Source organism: Sphaeramia orbicularis, chromosome 22, assembly GCF_902148855.1.
Source record: "Sphaeramia orbicularis chromosome 22, fSphaOr1.1, whole genome shotgun sequence".
Taxonomy (NCBI): Eukaryota; Metazoa; Chordata; class Actinopteri; order Kurtiformes; family Apogonidae; genus Sphaeramia; species Sphaeramia orbicularis.
The window spans coordinates 24,492,422-24,514,506 of record NC_043978.1 but is presented as its reverse complement, the minus strand read 5'-3'; the positions used below and the strand labels follow the sequence as shown (position 1 = coordinate 24,514,506).

Below are 22,085 nucleotides of genomic sequence, written 5' to 3'. Positions count from 1 at the left end.
TTATAGTGGATAATTTTTTGGGCTGTTCTTTTTGTCTTCTTATGGTGGAAATTTTTTTTTGGGCTGTTCTCTCTTTTTTTTATAGTGGATAATTTTTTGGGCTGTTCTCTTTTTTTTCTTATAGTGGATAATTTTTTGGGCTGTTCTCTTTTTTTTTATAGTGGATAATTTTTTGGGCTGTTCTCTCTTTTTTTCTTATAGTGGATAATTTTTTGGGCTGTTCTCCTTTTTTTCTTATAGTGGATCATTTTTAGGCTGTTCTCTCTTTTTTTCCTTATAGTGGATAATTTTTTGGGCTGTTCTCTTTTTTTTTTCTTATAGTTGATAATTTTTTGGGCTGTTCTCTTTTTTTCTAATAGTGGATAATTTTTTGGGCTGTTTTTTTTTTTTTTTTTTTTTTTTTTCTTAAATGGATAATTTTTTAAGCTGTTGCACCTCTGGGCCACTGCATGAAATGCTGATAAATCCTCATCATGTCGCTATTTCCTGTTTCAGCGTCAAATTAGTATGATAAAAAGTAGATGCTGTTCTTATTACAATGACCAACAGCACTCCAGCAGAAACAAAACTGTTTTTCCAACCAGATTAGGAGTAACAAAAATGTAATGAAAGACCCCGTTGGCAGAGAAACATATAATTGAAGTTAGAAGAGTACACATTCTTGGGACTAGGACAACCCTACCCCTTTAAATCCTCTGTCTACAGTCTAGCATTGAAATACTGCAAAGACAGGGATATTTATAAGTAAGACTTCCGGTAAGATTTTTCACAATAAAAGCACGGAGCATGCGTCGTAGCTGTTTTCAGGTCAGCAGAAAAACAGTGCTTTTATTTCGAAATATTTTATCGTCCGTTGTGTGTACTATTTGTTCGCTTATTTCGTCTTAACCACATCCATATGCTTGTGGATTGGTTGTGGGAAATAAGAAATCTGTTCTGCTAGCTAGCCAACACCACACTCCCAGCTGCTGTGACGAGTCGGACACACACGGGCCGGACAAGAAGACAACACCGGGACCCGGAGACAGGACGACGGGACCGAGCGGAACATTTATCGGAGCCGAAGTTCGCCGCTACACCATCTGAGGCGGTGACTGCTGGAAACCAGGATTTGGACTTTATCTGACGACCATGCCTTTTCTGAAACAGCTGTAGTGGTGGTGGAGAATGGCCGCAGACGTGGATAAAAGACAGCCGGATGATGAGGGCAAGAATTCACCGCCAAACGGGCACCGGAGTCCGGGTTCTGGATCCTGGGTGTTACGGCGGATGTGGACCCTGCTGGTAGTTAGTGCCGTCCCTCTGGTCGCCTTTGGGATCAAGTATTATCAAGATGCACAGTTCCTCAAACGTCATGTAAGTCCAACATCTGTAATGATAATACTTCATATATGGAAGATTATTTTATTGAAGTGATTTGATTAAAAAAGATGTGATATTAGTTCTATTTGTATGCTGCAGAACTCCACTCTTCTATAATATTTCTGCTAAATGCACCAGTCTGATCAATTCATCTGCAGTGACCTTCCTATAGTCAGTATGTGGTGTCAAACATTGTTCCTTACACATTTTGCTGTTACATGAGCCAAAGGGGATGTTTCTCATTATTTTCACCCCTTGGTGTTTTACTAGGGGGCTGGTTCTTTTTTTTTTTTTTTTTTTTTTGTCCCAGCTAGTAAAACTCAACCTCTTGTTTAGATTCACACTTTGCCAACAGTGGGTCTCCTAAGTTGTTCTCCTTGTGCCTCCCTCCCCCTGTTCCCTCCATTGTAGGAGTACAAGTAGGCACGCATCTGTCTGACTGAGAGAAAACCTCTGTCTGACTGAAATACATATTATGCATGGAATCTGTAGCCTCAGGGATGATGTTTATCCAGTCTGGGCTGCTGAGGTTGAATGAAAGCCCAGGCGTGGGACGAACCACTTTACTGTTCTATCATACTAGCCTATATGTTCTGTCTTTTCGCTCATTCTGATTTCTGATGATGCTCGAGTTTGTTTTTTATGTGATAAGACAGCCCCCTTGTCCCAGTTTTAATGGACCACATGACAATGAAAACCCCTGAAGCATGTGATATGACAATAAGACTCAACCTAACATACTGTTCGTGTCTCTCCACCAGGAAGAGAGTGTTCGGACTCTGGGAGCCGAGGGTCTTTTTCTTTTCTCTTCCTTAGACACTAACCATGACCTTTATCTCAGTCCAGAGGAGTTTAAACCCATCGTTGAGAAACTCACAGGTACGTCACATCCAATGCAGCACTGTGTTCTTCTCTAGTCTCTGCTAATAAAGTTTCTCATTCCCTGGTCACATCCAGACCACACTCACTGTGACTTTCTGATACTTTCCTGCAGGGATTACACCTCCAGTGGATTTTGAGGATGAGGTAATCCATGACCCCAATGGAGAAACTTTGACCCTGGAGGCCAAAATGCAGCCTCTGCAGCTCGACTCCATGACAAAAAGCAAGGATGGTTTCCTTGGGGTAAGAATCCAGATTGATTAGTTTAGCACTACTACTTTATAAAGAAGTCTCAGAAAAATCACAGTCATATTCAGTCTTTAACATGCTTTTGTTTTGTTTCTATTGCAGCGATGATTTTAAGATTATTGCATTTTTTTTGGAACATTATATCTACTTTATATATTCTCTTAGTGTTGAATCTCTTAGCCACTGCAGTGCACTCAAAATATGAAACCACACAGAATATGTATCATAATTTAGAAAAGTTAGTTGCACTAATAACCATCGGTTAAATACAGAGAAAAATTAAGACCACTGGGCTTCAACTTGCATTGTCTAAGGTTTTGCAAACCAGAATAGCCGTTTTTGCAAACCACATTGCAGCGATGATGAACATGTGATTTATCAGTCAGCTTTGTTGAAAGTCATTAGTTAGACACAGATAATCACATATACATATACTGTAAATATCAAGATACATCCTTTTTACATATCTTAATGTTATTTTCCAATATGTTTTATGTTGGACATTTGTACTGAATGTAATGTCTAATATGATTTAAGATATTTGTGATGACTGGATGTGTTTTGAACCTCAATGTGAATAGTTATTACTGTACAGTATTTTTTTTAAACTCAGAATTTTCTCATTCTATCTTAACTTTTTAATATGCTATTGTTTTTTTTCCCCTCTTCTGTGACGATAAACTTAATATTTTTGGGCTTTGAACCAAACAAGACATTTAGGCACAACCTTTTTGAGCTTTGGGAAACACTGCTGAATATTTTTCACCTTCTGACAGTTTATTTACTTACCACCTAATGGATCAGTTGAGATAGATTAATCAACGGTGAAAAAATTCATCATTTATAGTCCTTGTGTGGATTATTACACTTTTAAAAGTACTAATTTGGGTCAATTCTAATGTTTAAAGTTTGTTTTTCAATGTATGCATGGATGTAAGACATCAGGACCAACAGGGATCTTAACAAATGCATTTCATCGTTGCTTTTCTTTTCTTTCCGCCTCTGGTTCAGGTTTCTCATAGCTCTCTGAGTGGGCTGCGGGTGTGGAAGTCTCCAGCAGTGCCTTCTTCTTCCTTCTCTGCCAGCCAGTTCAGGGCCTTCCTGCCCCCAAAGAACAAAGGGGAAGTGGGAGACACATGGTGGGTGATTCCGAGCGAACTCAACATCTTCACTGGCTACCTGCCCAACAATCGCTACCACCCTCCCACACCAAAAGGCAAAGAGGTACATGAGAAATGAGTCACTGTTTCACTCTTGACTAGTTTTTGACAGTTTGAGTTTCTTAATTGCTTTTCTCCTGGTGCAGGTTCTCATTCACTCCCTGCTGAGTATGTTCCACCCTCGGCCCTTCATCAAATCGCGTTTCGCTCCTCAGGGCACAGTCGCCTGCATTCGTGCCAGCAATGACTTTTATTATGACATTGTCTTCAGGTGAGGACATGATATTTTTCTTGTATATTAGATTATTAAAGCAAACCATGGGACTGTGGAACATTCATTATGGCGAAATTTTTAATAAATGAAGCTGGTAACTTCCAGAAAGGTTGGGATTTCTAACTTGTGTCGAGCTTGAGACATAATTGTGCATATCTTTCTAATTAAAACCCAGAAAGTCATAAGGATTGTGAGGCCCAGCTTTCACAGACTGTATTCATACTGAAAATCAAGATCAAGCGAGCTTTTGCCCTTCTGCTTCTGTATGTTTGAAATAAATAAACAATTTAAAAAATAAATAATTAAAGAAAAGGAATTAATTTAATTACAGAAGAAAAATGTGAATTAAAATTAAATTAAGAATTAAATTAAAAAATTTTATCTACTCAATTGTTTTAGTGCTCTTCCAGTGGTATAGACAGGTCTGGTTCCATGTACCATCATTCTGTTGTAAATCTGGGTTGCTTAACTAGTTCTTGGGCATGACTGAGTACAAGATGCTGCAGCAGTGCATTTGCAAAATATTGTCCAGAAATAAGTTGTTTTGGTGGAATACATATACATACAATAAAATGACTAAATCTCCTCTTGAAAAGGCATGTGTCTGTCAAAACGTGACATTTTTAGCGATTAGCTGCAGCTCAGAGGCTGTTGCTCTTTATTATAGTGAAGAGGGACTTTGGAAGAATAACAATCTGCCACTGTGAGACAGACATATTCACCCTTATTCCATTAGAGTACATCCACCGAGACAGACTACTCAGAAACCACAGTGGCCTCTGATCCTTAAGTCACGACACATTTTTATCCAATTCATAAGAATTTTTCTGAAATAAGCGACCATGCATTAGTTAAATGAGCTTTTTCTCTTTTGACAAATAAGCTTTTGTAGATTTTTTTTTTTTTTTTTTTTTAATGGTTCTTTTGTGAGCACTTCAGATTTATGTTCATGTTCAATAGACTCTGGGTCATGGTTGCTCTTCAACATCATCCAACAAACCACATTCCAACCATTTAATGAAACGATTCCACTACAGTCAACCTACTGCACTTCTTACATGCACGTTTGTCAAATTAATGTCCCATCCACACTACTTTATTCATTTAATTTTTTAGTACATAACAGTTTAATACAATGTTGACTTAAAATGTAAAAGAAACAAAAAAAACCCCCAAAAAACTACCAAAATACTACAATACTAATCTGGATATCGAAGTCCACAAGCAACAACTTCACCCTTTTTACGTTGTCATGTAGACAATAATAGAGATATTTTATAAAAGTTTGTGTGGATAGAATGTTTTTATTTTAACATTTGAAGAAAATATGTGTCTAGAAAAATATCCATTTTAGTGTGAACATGGCACAAAGTCAGATCAATTCACTAATAAACATATACAATTCAGAATGCAACCCAGCAGCTGAAAACACTAGATGTAAAGTATACACCATCTGTGACTGATCAGCTTGGATTTGGTGGAAAAAAATGACCATATGTTCCAGTACAAACAATACTACGTGTTCTGTTTACCTCTGTAGGATTCATGCAGAATTCCAGCTCAATGATGTGCCAGACTTCCCCTTCTGGTTCACACCGGGTCAGTTCACCGGGAACATCATCCTTTCTAAAGATGCATCTCATGTTCGCCACTTCCACCTCTATGTCCCCAGTAACAGGTGAGTCACTGTCATATGCTGACACTTCACTTCCCACTCACTTCTACTGTTCTCATGATGCCACTTTGTACTGTGACATGTTCTGCTGTGTCTCAGGTCTCTAAATGTGGACATGGAGTGGTTGTATGGGGCGAGTGAGAGCAGCAACATGGAGGTTGACATAGGATATCTTCCACAGGTACAGCTGAATTTAAGATGTACACAGTAAAGCACCTGTTCTCAGCTGCATTTGAATAGAGTCTTTATTCTTTTAAGCTTAAAGTTTTTATCTGCTTATATGTTTTATCTATTTATCTGTTTTATCTATTTATCTGATTTTTTGTTTTGTTTGTTTGTTTTTCTCATGCCTATACTTTTTATTGCTTCCCTGCTGTAATACTTTCAATGTTTTATGTAAAGCATTTTGAATTGTCTTGTACCTGAAATGTGCCATATGAATAAACCTGCCTTGCCTTGCTTAGAACCACAGGGTTAGTTTATTTCTTTTCTTCTTATTGCATCAGTCTTGTTTTGTTATCACCACTTCAGAGAGTTTAATCTCTGACCATATTCCCTGTCAGCTGGTCATGTATAAAATGTGGTCAGGGAGACCGTAAATGATGGGGGAAAAAAAAAAATGAAATGGACGTTATTGCATTCTCAACATTATTAGCTAGAAGTCAAATACTTTTTGAATGGAAATCAGCAACCACCCCAAAACCATCCTCATGGCTTATCGACCTCATGCTTTTTTTTTAATTTAGAAGAGATACAGTTTGAGAGGTCAGCCATCAAAATTTCAAGTAGTATGGGGCTCCATGGTTAAATACTTAAAAAAAAAAAAAAAACGTAAGACACTCTAAACTACAAAAAATGCTTTTAGTGCAGTTTTCCCATACACACTTTTTTTTTCTCTCTTTTTCCTGTATGGCATGCTAAATAATGTAATTGTAAATAAGCAGATTTGTCTACTATTAGGCTGATTTATTTTTTTCTTTTCTTTGCTTTTATTGTTTTCTTTTTTTTTTTTTTTTTTTTTTTTTTTTTACCTTTTTCATTCTTTGAGTACTTTGTCATTTTTATTACTATCATCAAGTATGTCATGTAGGACCAGGAGTGGGAGGGTGAGGGGATGGGAAGAATGGGATGTGCTTAATGCCTCTGAAATTGAAAATTCAAATGATCAATGTAACTTAAATCTGCATCAAAAAATGATAAATAAATATGTAAAGTGAAAAAAAAGTGGGTAAATTACAAAAAAAACGAACTAAATGACTTCTAAAGATTAAAATCACTATTTATTGTGACCCCTGACCTCATGACAAGAAGCAGCACAAACAGTTAGAAACATCTGTCATGTGTTGAATGAAATCTGGTGTGAAATGACAACTTAGTGCATGTCTCAGTAAAGACATGCCAAGGGAGGTCAGGGTAAATACTTCCACTTTAGAGGCTGCTTTTTCCACTGAAACTTTAGTTTTTACTGGTGTACATTCTTTCCATATCCACATTGCATCTGAATACAGAGGCAGAAATGCATATACATGTGGTCATGGCAGCAGGTCATTTAGACTGATGAGGAGAATGCATAATTCACTCTCATACATGAAAAAAAGATATTTTAGATGGAAAAACATAACAGAACTATTTGCTTTTTCCTGCTGTATTTAACAGAGGTGTGTGTATTGTGTTGGTGCTGTAGCTCCACTTACTGACAACACAACACAGCCTAGATAATTCACTTCAAAACAGTTTTTGTAAGTGCATGTAATTCACATTCTTGTTTTTGTGGCATTTCTAAAGTTATTGTCAAGACTCTCCTCTGCTACCCTCTACTGTACAGACCCTGTGGTTCATCACAAAAGTAACATGGCAGCTCCCATAACTGTGATATTTGCTTTAATTTTTTCACAGAAGCATGAAAATGTCTCATTGTGTATTGTTTACCCTCAGTCTTAGTTTAGCTTTAGTCTTTTTGGTTGTTGTGGTTTTTTTTTTTTTCGTTTTTTTTTTTTTTTGCTTGGTTTAATATTTGTCACATTCAATATAGGGTCAAAACACAGTAATGTCCCGTCAGAGAATGAAATTTAATTGATTGCCATTCCAACATTTATTTCAACATAAAGTAGCTCCTTGTTTTGGATGATCCCTTATGGTCCAACTAAAGCAAAAATGAATTTAAAAGTAAAAATGTGGGTCAGTTAGCAACACTAATGTGTCAAATTGTTTCTAAAATGTCCCGTCAGAGAGATTTTGAATGCCGTGTTTTGACCCTATATTTGTTTTCCTCTGTAACACAGGGTAATTATTAGGGACAACATTCATAGTATTCATATTTTGGACCTATTTCTGATGTTTGTCACCATAATAGCATGGATGGATTGGTAACACAGATCCATGAAATACTGTGTCATCTGCTAACATAAAACCGCCGTATCTGAACAATTAGAACATGTGAAGATGTCTTAATGTCTCGTACATTTTAATTGTTGATTTTTTTTTTTTTCAATAAAATAAAATAAATTAGAAGACAGATTCCACGTCCACCTGCAACATGAGACTTTAAGTATTGAAGTTGCATAAACACAGCTTTCAGTTTCAATTAGCTTTGTCTGTTATAAAGCCTTGTTTTTAGTTGTATTGGATTTATTGAAAATATTTTTCCACATCTAGTTTTAATTTTTCATTAGTTTTTTGTTAATGATCTTCTCAACCTTAATGTGTTTGTAGTTGGAGCTGCTGTCCACAGGCCCGTCCACTCCTTCTGTTATCATCGATGAACAGGGAAACGTCATCGACAGTAAAGACATCAACGGTGAGCCCATCCAGTTCATCTTCGAGGACATCCACTGGACGTCAGAGATCAGTCGGCAGGAAGCTGCTCGCCGCCTGGAGGTCACCCTCTACCCCTTTAAGAAGGTAAACATCTTCAAGTGAAGTCCCCCATCATCTGACATAAAGCATTTAGTCCACAAACTAAAATGTTTCCCTTTGTGCCTCTCCATAGGTGACCTACCTGCCTTTTTCTGAAGCTTTTGAGCGAGCTGAAGCAGAAAATAAACTGGTGCATTCCATTCTGCTCTGGGGGGCTTTAGACGACCAGTCCTGCTGAGGTGAGATCATTAATGGTTTTTTTCATAGTTCACGTGTTTGCAGATTAAAATACAAACTATGTGGGTTCATTTTCAGAATTAACAATTCATTTTCTGCTATGATGGAGAGGGAGAGTTGACAAAAGCTTGAGAAACAGACATGACTTTGTCCACTTTAAATTGTACACTGCAAAAATCAAAATCTTACCAAGTGTATTTTTCTCATTTCTAGTCAAAATATCTCATCACACTTAAAATAAGACAATCACCTAAAAAGTAACTTTTAAGTGAGATATAAGAACTTATTTTTAGACCTTGAAAATCTTATTTCAAGAAATCTTACCAAGATAATTTTCAGTTATTCCACTGGCAGATTTTTTTGCTTGAATTAAGCAAAAAAAATCTTGAATTGAGCAAAAAAATCTAAAACTGGAACAAGTGAAATTTATCTTGGTAAGATTTCTTGAAATAAGATTTTCAAGATAAATTGTCTGAAAATAAGTTCTTATATCTCACTGAAAAGTTCCTCTTTAGGTGATTGTCTTATTTTAAGTGTGATGAGATATTTTGACTAGAAATGAGAAAAATGCACTTGCTAAGATTTGGATTTTTGCAGTGTATGCAGATATTTAGAGGTGATAGGGAAATTAGCATCACATTCAATAAACTTAATTGTTGTTGTGATACACTTTAATGACATACACAGATGGACAACCACCCACTCTCACATTCATGTAATAGGTGTTATAGAAAAAAATATCTACATTTAATGTGTTTGCTGAAGTAGAAGTATTGTCCTCCGCTCTGTCGACGGTGCAGTAGGGAGTGTTGTCATAGTTTCACTGAGACGGCTGCCTGCTGCAGTCCATGCTGCCCGCACTGCAGATGTGTCTGAATTCATGTTTCAGTCCCAGGCCTCATGAAATAAGCACTGGCTGATGCAGATCATCTCAAAATGACATTTAAGTGACCTGCTTTATTGATCTATCAGTAATTAGAGTTGTGCATAATGAGGCCTCATTTTGGAATACTTAATTTTTTTTGTTTCTCTCTATTTATTATAATACTTATTAGGGTCATTAAAATGTCTTGAATTTGGATTTGTGAGGCCTTAAATCTCAGATGTTTAATCTAACTTTTTATCACTTTTTAATATCTTTTTTGTTATTGTGATTCATTCTCTTCTTCTTGACTTCTGTTCACTTTGAAGATGTTGAAAAGCTTTAAACTTTCCCATTATCATTTCACTTTATACTTGATTCTTGCATTTTCCCATTTAATCTACTTATCTTCATATTTACCGTACTTCCCGGTCTATAAGCCGCTACTTTTTTCCACACACTGGACCTGCGGCTCTAAAATGATACAGCTAATTTATGTTTTTTGGGCTTACGATCGATCCGGCTGATGAAGAAGGAAATAGAGCTGCTGCACGTAAGCTTGGCATCAATGAATCGATGGGGAGATGTTGGAGATGGGGTGGGTGCGGCTTATAGTCCGGTGTGGCTTATAGTCCGGAAAGTACGGTAGTTACAATACTGACTAAGAAAAAGTGGATTTGTCTAAAACTCATAGTTAAGTTTGTTTCTAACACTGCTTTTTCAGTCTAAAATGTCTTTAAAATGCATGTTTTTCTGCTTCTGTCGTGTCTGTGCAGGTTCAGGGCGAACTCTCCGGGAAACGGTCCTGGAAAGTTCGCCCGTCCTGGCCCTGCTCAACCAGAGCTTCATCAGCAGCTGGTCCCTGGTCAAAGAGCTGGAGAACATGCAGGTGAGCGTCGACTTCATTCCACATTCACCATAAATACAAATGAATGATGAAAGTGTTCTGCATCTGTTCCTAACACACTGTCTCCATTCTTAATCAGGCTGATGAGCAGAACCCTGTGTTGAGCGTAAAGGCCCGCCTACACTTGGAAAAGTACAACTTTCCTGTGGAGATGATGGTGGCACTGCCAAATGGAACTATTGTAAGTACTTTTATCCTTTATTCATCTACCAGGGTTCTTACACAGCATGGAAAACTATGGAATTAGATTTTTATTATTCCCATGTCTTGATATGTGTAAGCTAAAATATATATTACTGTAATATATTAAACAAGTGGTGCCAGGCACAACAAACCCCGCCCCTCACACATATTTCACCCATTATAAGTAAATGGGAAGATTTGAAAAATTCATAAAAAATTTGAATGTTGACATACTGTTCCCAAAATGTAATGAGATCCATTCTGGGTCACTGGCAATTTATGAAGTCAATTTGGTATGAATTCAACCAATACATTTGTTGCTACAGACATGTGAAATTTCACCCATTATAAGTAAATGGGGGGGGGGGGGTTAAAAAAATTTAAGCTGTGACCTACTTTTCCTAAAATGTAATGACATCTATTCTTGGTCACTGGCAATGTATAAACCCAATTTAGTATGAATATACCCAGCAGTTTTCCTGCTACAGACATTTGAAATTTTGCCCATTCTGCCTGTTTTAGTCACATGATACACAGGAGTTGGTACTTGGTTGCATAACCATTGTTTTTGATGACTTTTGATGGTCTAATAATTTTTTTCGCGACAATATGTCAAAAACTGCAACATAACTTTGCTTCCTCTTTTTTTTTTTTTTTAACACAAAACATGGTCGACTGTTTGTGTCTCTGCCTTCAGGTCCACCACATCAATGCCAACTTCTTCCTGGACCAGACAGCCATGAAACCAGAAGAGGAAGGAGCCACTTTCAGCTTTTCTGGGGGGTTCGAGGACCCCTCCACTTCCACTTATATCAGTTTCCTGAAAGAAGGGTTGGAGAAAGCCAAGGAGTATCTGACACACTAAAACATGTGTTCGTGGTGCGTCCTGGCCCGAGAGACTCGACTGGAGGAAGTGATAATCATTCCTCAGGGTAATGCTCCGAGATAAGAAAACCCTTCACTAATTATACACCGGCAGCTGAGAAACATTTTTGCCTTCTATCCTGTTTGTTACTATTTATTCAGGCATAGTATCTGGTCAGAGATAGTTTTTTACATTAGTTTAAATACACACTGATTTGTATTGTGACATGGAAAAGGTCTGGGTAGAAATACTGCATCTCAAATATAAGGTTACTGACGTATAGTAGTAGTACAAAGGCTTTATACACCAAAAGCAGCAAATATCTTTAGATATGCTTTCTGCTGCTGATTGGTGTTGGTATAAAACAAAATACAGGCCTGCCAAGTTGTTCTCATGAATGACAAATGAAGCGCATCATAATATATTAGAATGTTTAGTTTTCCTTCCATATGTTGGTGTTGCTTGTGTAATATTTAAGGACTGAGTATAAGTGTTTTCCTGCTGCTGAGAGTCCCCAAAGACTGGGCCGGTGGGTTGTTGCCTCCTGTTGTGTTCCAGCATTTTGTGAAGGTCTTGCCCTAAAGCTGTCTCCGAGCTGGGCGGCGCCTGATGTTATTGCTGTGGCAGCCGGAGGGAACACCCATCTGAGAGTCAGGGGACGACGGCAGCTGAAGAAAACTGGACTGTTGCACATTAGATCACGACATGAATTCAGTTTATTTGATGTTTTCTTCTATTTTGAGTTTGAAACCAAATGTTGAGTGTTTTGTATCCATGTGGCAGTTCACACACGACCACACCAAAGAAGTTTTAACGCGCAGTAGAGCAGGTGTCGTTGCCACGTGGTTCATATTTATGCAACTGTCTGGAACGCAAAATAATTTGCTTCTTGACTTTAAAGGCACATGATGACACAATGTATTGTGTTTATCCCCTTTTAGGCTTCATTCAGGTTCACGTGTTTCCTCCACTGTCTTTATATTCAGAACAAAAAAGATGCTACCAGCAAAACTGCACATCATGTCTGCAAAGAAATGTTTCCCATAGTCATGAAAAACCTGGAAAAGACATGGAATTTGATTTTTAGGCCTGTAAACTCTTCACCATTTTTAGATTGAAGTAGGTCAAATTATGCAAAAACTGGCAGCAAATCATATGTTAGAGCTGATTTAGAAGACTTTCAGATTTAGACACTGAAGAGAAATGTTAAAAATGGAGTCAACCTCAGGGTTTTCCTTTGATTTCTGGATGCTTAGGTCCTTGGATGCCATTTTATTTTCATTATTTGCCTAAAAACAATGCATAATGTTACATCTATTATTACACTTAATAGAAAATGGACCGTTAGTATTTGAAGAGAATATGAAAATAACTGGCAATAAGAGAATGAGAAGAGCTGCTCCTCGGTTAATTACTAATTATATTTATGGTTGTGAATATCTCAGAAATTATGAGACCTTGACAGTATTTTGAAATTTAGTCTGAAAAATTAATAGAGCAGACTGTCATTGTGATAAGGCACAATTAATATATGTAAAAATGTGAGGGAATCCTGTTTTTTATTTAATTAAAAGTATCCAAACTGAGGTATTTAGGTGCAAGACAAGAAGTACAGCCCCGAAGGCCAAAACAGAATATCAGTCTGCTCACTGCAGGACTCCAGATGATTCATTTCAATTTTTAAAATATTCTCTCTTGTTGGGAACATTTCAGTTCAGCAGCTCTTCAGGGAGGAGCACAAGAGAAGGTTTTAAAGAATAAAATTATGCATTCAGAGCCATTCATTGTTGGGTTTTGTGTGAAACAGATCAACTCATTTAAATTCCTACCTGTGATGTTTGATATATGAGAAAAACACTGAATTAAAATGTGACTCACTTTCAGTCCATTTCAGTCCATGTCTGCTTGGAGCCTTTAGGGAGAAAACACTACAGCTCTGTAACCTATGAGTGCCACTTTTTCATAAGGTGAAATAAATCATTTTTTACAAACTGTGTCATATTCGCTTTGTAAACACAGCACACAACACTTAAAAAGAAAAGACATTTGACCATTTTTCCATACTTCAGATTTTTTTTTTATTAACTAACCTACAATACTGTACAATGTAAGCAAATAGGATTGGTTTATCAGAGCCCTGTGAGTGTTTTACAGATACAATTCAATGGTGAACTCAGTCTAATTCTTGAGATTCTTCCGTTCATGTTCAGAAACCACAGTGGTGTGTAAGTCAGCACTTGAATCATGACTAAGCCTTTATGATTCATTCTTTGTACAGATGTTCATGAGTTGAGAAGCTTTTGAGCTCCGAGTGATCTTACAGCATTTATTTATAGATTATTTATGCTGTTGAGCCCCTACAGACGATTTATGGCTGAGAAAAAGAATCCAGTGCATGTGAGGCTGTTGTATTGCAGGTGCAGTTTGGTTTTAAATCTAGAGATATTTGTTAGACTAATTGGAGATTCTTGACGGCTATGCGAATGTGAAGACATGCAGAAGACAGGTGCCACCATGTTGACATGAAAAATGATTAGATATCATGGAGTTACTGATCCACATGAAGAGCAAAGTGCAGTCTCTGAGATTTGTAACCCATTCCATTCAAAAATACAGACTCAAAGAATCCAGTTTCATCACAGCAGAGAACAGCAGACCTCAGATTGGTTGCCAAACCCACAGGAATGAGTCAACTATGAAACAGTCCTTCAATACAGAGCAATCTTGGACAGTGACCGGTTTGTTTCAGGTCGCTAAAGTCCACAGCATTTAATCACAAAGGAATCCAGCAGTTAGTGGTTGATATTTGACATGGGTTACACCATGAAATGAATGAGCAGCCACATGTTCGTACTCGGTGATAAATGCTGTCTTGATAAAGCTGATCGTCAATGAGGACGGACTCGGCGGTCACCCGAACGTCCACACCTCCAGCTCCATGATCCGGAAGTCGTCGGTTTCTGAGAGGCAACAGTTGTTGAAGGTGTAGCAGGGGCTGCTGCGACCCAGGTACAAGTTCTCATCCACCCACAGACCAAAATGACCACTGTGGAAAGGAAAAAATACAAAAGGAAACAGAGTGGTTTCATCATTTAACATTTTCATATGACACATGAGGAGTGTAGATTCCAGATACAGGAAATGAAGTGGAAAACATTACCAGCCTCCACCAATGGCAAAGAAGTCCAGGTCGCCTTTTATGAAAAAGGAGTTTTCTCCAGTCCATCTGAAACACTGCAGGAATTGTCATTAGAAAAGTATGTGAGATTAGAATAGAATAGAATAGAATAGAACTTTTTCATTGTTACGCTACAATGAAAATCAGTGTAGGAGCATTTTCCTCAGCAGTTGCAGTAGAAAAATAAAAACAAGTCCAATAAAAGAAATAATGCAAAAAATGCAGCGTAAATACAATAAATAGAAGAAGCTGTATTATGTTAGAGCCATTTCTCATTTATAATCAAAATAAACAGTTTCATTGCAGTTTACATCTATGACGATGAAGACTTTTGTTATGATAATCTTATATGCAATCTTTCATATATGCAATTGTTTATATCATTCTTTCATATCATGTTGCACTACTTTTGCATCATGATATCCAACTGAATGTGTTCTCTATATAGTCAAGTGTACGCCTGATCTCTGCAGAGTATAAGCTAAACTTTTCCACTGTGATATAAATGATTGCATATAGAAAAGATTATATATGAGTCATGACACTTTGGTGACGCTTGTTAAAACTGACATGCATAAAATAGTCACAGTGAAGATGTTAAAGAGGAGCATGGTGTTAAATAATGGCCAGGAAAGGTATTTTTTTTAGCAGATTACTTGGCTGAGTGAAATTTTGAGACCTTTGACCACCAAATTCATTTTAAAGACAAAATGTGGATTTTCTTAAGCAAAATTGAGAATCCAACATTAAAAATTGAGAAGTAGATTATTATAATGGCATCTAGTTATCAATCACATTCCAGCTCAGTCATGTATTTTTTACTCTCAAGTCAAAAAGGAAATAAAGCAGGACTGGGTTAAATTAAGTTTTCACTGTGAGATTCATACAAAGACAAATCCCTTATTATCCAATTTTAGACTTATTTCACTATGAGAAGAATGAATGACACTGAAAAAATGCATTTTTTAAAATTCTGATGCTGCATTTGGATGTCATACAAAAGGTGTGAAAATGTCAGATATTTTTCCTTCACACAACACAAACAAAACTGTTACCTTGAAGCGAGGATGTAACATGAAAAGAAAAGTTTCTCCTGTGCCGTAGAACTTCTCACTGGGCCTCAGCGGATGAGAAAGGTAAGCCCCGAATATCTGAAGGAAAAAAGTCATACAAGACGTTAACAATGACCAACAAACAGACCGTAGACAGACACAACACACCCTAGCATTAGGTGTGTGTTTACCTCACTGAGTGCATCCTTAATGACGACAAGCGCGGGAGAGTCGGTGGCTCCGACTTTCCTGTACAGGGACTTGAGGCTGGCGCCGTGACGCGACGTGCTGTACGTTAGATGCCACTTATAACACATGATCTTTGGTGGCAGTTCCTTATACAGCTGAGAAAGATGAAAAGGAAGCAAAAGCAATAAAAACGAAAACCTAAAGGAAGGAAAGGCTGCAGATGTAACCAGTGGCAGATGTTACGATATTGTGCTCGGCTCACAGGGACCAGCTGTGAATACATGAATATAAGGTGGTTATTTTACTCAAAAAACAAAATGTGTCTAAACTTCAGTTATCCAGATGTGCTTAATTAGGTTGTGTTCATTCTAAAAACTGCAGAAATACAAGTGCAGAGTGCTTTTATCTGTAGAAAAGCCTGTGTTCACTACCTGAGGAATGACATTTTCCTATGAGCAGAAGAAAAAAAAAATCTAGTTGTTGAAGTCCTACGCCCCCCCCCCCCCCCCCTCGTGCTCTCAGGTCAGCAGATCAGCTGCAGATTGTGGTTCCAAAAACAAAAAAGAAACTTCACAGGGACTGTGCTTTTTCTGTTGTTGCCCCAAAGCTGTAGAAGCAGTCGCCCTCAGATGTTAGACAGACTCAGTCTGCCTGTCTTTAAATCACATCTAAAAACACACTTTTTCTCATTGGCTTTTAATCAATGAGTGAGATGTTTTGTGTTTTTTTTCTTATGCTGTTTTTACCAGATTTTAATTTGTCTTTGTTTTTATGATGGTTGTATTTTGTTGTTCTTAGCCCGCTTTGCACCCTGTGTTATCACTGTTTTTACTTATTTATTTCGTTTTTTATGATTTGTGTACAACACTTTGGCCAGCTGTAAAGTTCTTAAAGCGCTTTATCAATAAAGTTAGTATGGTATGGTATGGTAAGTCAATGGATAATTCGACTTTGAATCCATAAGCATTTATCATTTGAGCTTTGTTTCATTTCTGACATGATACAGTGTGTTGAGAGGTGAACACAGGATGGAAAATGCTAAAATGTAGCTGTATTTACATCATGTTTTAACTGAATCACTGACTTCAAAATACTCCTAATTACTTTTAAAGCCCTGCACAACCTCGCCCCCAGTTACATTTCTGACCACCTAGTTTCCTACTCACCCTCACGACCACTCCGTTCATCAAACCTTCACCTCCTATCCATCCCCCGCTCCAACTTCTCAACAAAAGGTGACCGTGCTTTTGCAATTCTGGCCCCAACCCTCTGGAATAGTCTTCCCCATTACATCAGATCATCAGATTCTATAGACACCTTCAAGCGACTCTTAAAAACTCACTTTTATAAACAAGCATTTCATTAATTCTCTTCTGTTTACGCCCCAGTGAATACATGTTACTGACTTGACTTCTTCCCTGGAGTCTCTGTGCTTTATTGCCTCACAGGTTTTCCCAGGATCATCACAGGTTTTCCTAGGATCATCTCTGGACCTGCTGCTGTGGTCCTGCCTCTCTCCACCTTTATCGTCATCACTCACTTATCCATATAGTTACGATAGTGTTTATTATACTGTTCCATAGATGTTCTAGTTCAGTTATCTGTGCATTAGCTGCATCCATGCATCTCCCCCTTCCTCCCCCCTCTCCCCCAGTCTCTCTCTATCTCTATTGCTCTCTCTTTTCTCCTCCTTTACTTTCTCTCTTTAACCCCAACTGGTCAAGGCAGACAGCCATCCTCCACGAGTCTGGGTCTGCTCGAGGTTTCTGCCTGTTAAAGGGAAGTTTTTCCTCGCCACTGTCACCAGTCAATTCACTCCTTTTTTTAAATGCCAGGGTATTCCCTTTGTTTTCAAATGGCTTAAAATGGCCTATATGTAGAATTTCTACCTTTGAATATTAGACAATGACCTAAAATTATATTTAGCGTATTGAGAAAAAATAGCTATGAAGTTATGTCACTGTACTGGATTGTACAATATGAACTGATGGCAGGATTTATGTGTCCACTAGAGGGAGTAGTGAGCCACTCTGTCAGTCTCCAATGGTGAGGAAAACTAACACCAAAGCATCTAAAAGTGACAAGATGGAATGAGAACCACTAAGAAACAACGTTTAGAGTCAAAGAAAGTGACTGTGATAAAAGCTAGAATCATTCTTGTTATTTTCACCACAGCTCTAAATGAAAAGAAGGAGTTTGATGCTGAAATGGCAGCGTTTCAGCTACACGGGTGACTTTGATTATGAGGCTTATGAAGGTATAAAGTTATTATGCGATGTTATTATCTCTGCCAAGTTTGTCATTTGTTGATCCACAGTTGATGATATAATACTATGTGGAAACAATGAGCTTTATAGTTTATTCAATGAGTGATACAGTCTGGATACAAAGTGTTGATTCTCTCTGACAAAACTGTTCGTAGTTAAAAGTCTGGTCCTTTCACTAACAGGAGAGTGAGTTCATTTAACCTGCACATGAGAATAAACCCACTGGAACATACAGTATTTTATGTAAATGAAGCTGGGCCTCAAGTAGATATGAGGATTTTTTTTTAATAAGGAAAAGGGTCTGTAGGTGGAGATGAGGTAACGGTTGAAACTGACTAAAAGCGATGGCTCTTTAGAGATTAATGTTTCTTAGCACGGTCCCTGTTACAAAAATGAGGTAAAAGGAAGTTTATACATCAACCAACTAGCGTCGCAGGTAGCCATCTTAATTTCTTAAGTTTTAAAATACAGCTGTTTCTGCAGTAGAGCCCCTCTCCTCACACACCATTATATAATGACAAATATGTAATCAGAATCTGTTTTTGTCTTACGTTTTGTCCCACTGTCTTGTCTTACGTCTGTTTTGTCTTACATTGTTTTGTCCCACTGTCTTGTCTCATCCTGTCCCTGTCCACTTTCGTCTGTCTGAGCCCTCCCTCTGTGTATATGTATACAAGCAAGGAATGGATGAACATGTGAATATGAAGTTGGAGATTGTAACTTAAACAAGAGCTGAAATTAAAAATAAAGTTGCCCTCTGAAGAAAGGTGCTGGTGGCGGGTTTAAGAAAAAGAAAAAACTAAATAAATAAATACACCTGTTTATTACTCTTTGTGTCCTCTACAAAAAAGCAATTCTTCCTGCTCAATTTTTCAACACATACAGTTTCATCACCTTTATTTTTATCAATTAACTTGTTACTTCCATCTGTCATTCAATTTCTACAAATACTACAGCACGACGTATCTCTTTTTGTGCCTATATAAAGGAAAAAACTTACCTTTACAAGCAATCAGAAAATTAATTAAATTTAATATACAATATCTCGGACCCATAAAAAAAAGCAACTTTTTTCAGCATTATGTTCCAGCTGGTGAAGGCTCCTGTTTATACAGTTGATTGGCTGCAACCGTTTCCTAGCAACCTGTTCATGGATTACTAGTGTCTGCCAAACCTACTATCCCTGACAAATCTTTAACTCTAATGGAAACATCTTGTTTTTAGCTTTTTCCTTTTACATGTAGATTTAATTAACGTATTGATCCATCTATAAAAAGTTGCAGACTAACGGTGTGTTTATACCACTCACCTCTCTGACGAGCGATGCTTCCAAAATATGGCTGTGCTCTACGATATTACTGAGCCCTATAGGTTCCCTGTCTATGACCAGGGTCGGCTTATCCCCGTTGTCCTCCATCAACACCATCTGCAGAAAAAAAAAGATTAAAAACACAAAAGTCAGTCTGTCCCAAAGCACAAAAACTTACAGCTGATTATATATTTCAGTCATGTAATGTGTTCAAAACCAAACAAACCTATTAATTCCCATTATTTGCATCAGTGTCTGAAGAGCGTGTTAATTCTTCGCCACTCACCTCCCAGTCTTCCCCTGAGCTTCGGTGTCTCTGGAATACATCCTCCTCCTCTTCCTCCTCCTCCTCCTCCTCCTGACTATCCTCGATTAGAACAAATTCCTCTTCGTCACGGTCGGCCTTTCCCTCCTCCTCTGTTCCCTCTAGAATGCACAGGTCTGGTCGACAGTGTGTAAGGTAGGCGTACAACTCATCTGAGCTGCAGGGCGAAGAGAAGTGGAAGCAGTCAATCACAACTGAAGAAAAGGCAAACAACTCCAACAGCTGCGTCAACACGGCGAGACACCACACTACTGCAGCAGATAGAACAGCTTTAAATGGAAACTCATCTTTAGCATCAATAATAATGACTTATTGCTGCCTGTAATATGACATTTGTGCTTCGATGCCTCATTGCTTCTGTAACAATAATACAGTGTTTTTCAACCTTGGGGTCGGGACCCCACATGGGGTCACCTGGAATTCAAATGAGGTCGCCTGAAATTTCTAGTAATTGATAAAAAATAAATAAAACCTTACTAATAAAAAATATATGATGAGTTGACAGAGACAATGCCAATACATAAAAGACATGACAAACTGTGAAGCTGAAACTGAAGCACTGTGGTACTGTTTATCTTTCAAATGTTCATTGTGGTCAGTTTCAGATGCTGCAGCTCTTTCATAATTCATAGTTTGAGTTCTTGTTTGTTCAGTATTAATTGTCAGCCTTGTAAATCCAAGCTGGACTGACTGTACATATCCTGACCAAGGAAAATAAAATTCTCACTTTGTGCAGTAATCTACACCTGGCTTTTCTGCCTCCGTCCATAATAATAAACATTATATAGACTAAATGTCATCTAAAATTAACATTTATTTGCAACATAGTATAGCAAACTATTACATGATCAAAAACAAATTAATTTTAGCAAAAAAAAAAAAAGTCTCTGTTTTGAATGTCTGGGGTCGCCAGAAATTTGTGACGTTAAAATGGGGTCACGAGCTAAAAAGGTTGGGAACGACTGCAATAATACATAACTTACTCATTTCCCAGAGAGATACCTTTGCACTTTTCCTCTTGTCAGGTTGGTGTTGGTGTTTTGATAATAGTCACTGAATACAGACAGTTGTTAATACCAAACTAGATCAACCAAGTGAGCATCAAGAAAACTGAGAATATGATGTCAGTCTAATTAGAGGAAGTGTTAAGATCTGTCAAGTAGGCTTCAAAAATAGTCCTTTATCACTAACAGATGTGCATTTAATACCCTATGTACTGCACTACTGTAGTATGGAAAATAAGCATAGTTTATAGTGCACTTAAATAGTCCCTGTCTGTGTTTTAGTATTATAAAAGATGCTTGTGGTGTATTACTGGGTATGCTGCATTTTACTGCTGTAGAAAATTAAAGGTTCAATTTGTAACATGTTAAGAGCTAGCTGTCCATTAGCCAACTCTGTTTCTAAGCTAACGCCATTCTCAGTTACCTACATTAAATGCTTCTTGTCTTTAATTATAGATAGATAAGCTTTATTACAGACTCACAGTCCACATTAACCCTTTCATGGATAGTGGTCACTCCAGTGGACAGCTATTCTCCAGCTGTTCTCTTATATATTCAAGGATTTTATTGCTTTAGTTCCATATCAGCCAACACAGTAGACACCTATGCATCATCCCATACATTGTAATTCATACGATTACTGTAACTTTGCTGTTCTTGATTAATCTGATCTGCACTAACATGTTTTAGAGCAAATCAATTGCTTGTTATTGTTAACAGACTGTAATTAACCATTTTTCTTAAACAAAAAGTTTTTGGGTTTTTTTTGCATATTATCTCTATACAGTGAATAATAACTAATATTAGAGTATGTTAAAATGTGACAAAACATCAGATTAGCAGCATTAAAAAAATTTATTTCATACTTTTCACACAGTGTCTTAGTAAATACATGTTTCTTTGCTTCAAGAATTAAATGCATGATGTCCAGCTGAGTGAATATTTTTTGCAACTCCATGAAATATAGGTTCATAAAAATTTTTTCAGTCGCATAGTTTTTTTCAGGCCTAAAGAGGAATAAAAACACTGGAAAAATAACTTGATTAGGGTCAAAAAAATGGTATTCAAAATCTCTCTGAAGGGACATTTTAGAGACAATTTGACCCACATGTTTATGTTTAAATTCATTTTTGCTTTAGTTGGACCATAAGGGATTATCCAAAACAAGGAGCTACTTTATATTGAAATAAATGTTGGAATGGCAATCAATTAAAATTCGCTCTCTGACTGAATGTGACTGTGTTTTGAC

The 22,085-nt window shown here is 37.4% G+C and overlaps 2 protein-coding genes across 6 annotated transcripts in view; one reads left to right on the top strand and one right to left on the bottom strand.

The window, feature by feature from the left end:
- Positions 1 to 892: 892 nt before the first annotated feature.
- On the top strand, positions 893 to 13,503 carry selenon (selenoprotein N). Its single transcript, XM_030126685.1, has 12 exons — positions 893 to 1,356; positions 2,124 to 2,241; positions 2,357 to 2,487; positions 3,505 to 3,717; positions 3,800 to 3,924; positions 5,468 to 5,605; positions 5,702 to 5,783; positions 8,315 to 8,503; positions 8,592 to 8,697; positions 10,334 to 10,446; positions 10,544 to 10,645; positions 11,345 to 13,503. Exons 1-12 carry the CDS (start codon positions 1,168 to 1,170, stop codon positions 11,510 to 11,512), a joined length of 1,674 nt encoding a protein of 557 aa, XP_029982545.1. The 5' UTR covers positions 893 to 1,167; the 3' UTR covers positions 11,513 to 13,503.
- A 62-nt stretch (positions 13,504 to 13,565) lies between these two features.
- LOC115413666 (oxidation resistance protein 1) overlaps positions 13,566 to 22,085 on the bottom strand; it is a 29,700-nt gene continuing 21,180 nt past the window's right edge. For all 5 annotated transcript variants that reach the window (XM_030126679.1, XM_030126681.1, XM_030126682.1 and 2 more), the window contains 6 exons: positions 19,794 to 19,989; positions 19,508 to 19,624; positions 15,934 to 16,086; positions 15,746 to 15,841; positions 14,673 to 14,746; positions 13,566 to 14,558 (listed from right to left, as the gene is read on the bottom strand). In XM_030126679.1, the coding sequence (XP_029982539.1) occupies positions 14,423 to 14,558; positions 14,673 to 14,746; positions 15,746 to 15,841; positions 15,934 to 16,086; positions 19,508 to 19,624; positions 19,794 to 19,989 (772 nt within the window). In that variant the 3' untranslated portion in view covers positions 13,566 to 14,422. The remainder of the gene's footprint in view (positions 14,559 to 14,672; positions 14,747 to 15,745; positions 15,842 to 15,933; positions 16,087 to 19,507; positions 19,625 to 19,793; positions 19,990 to 22,085) is intronic.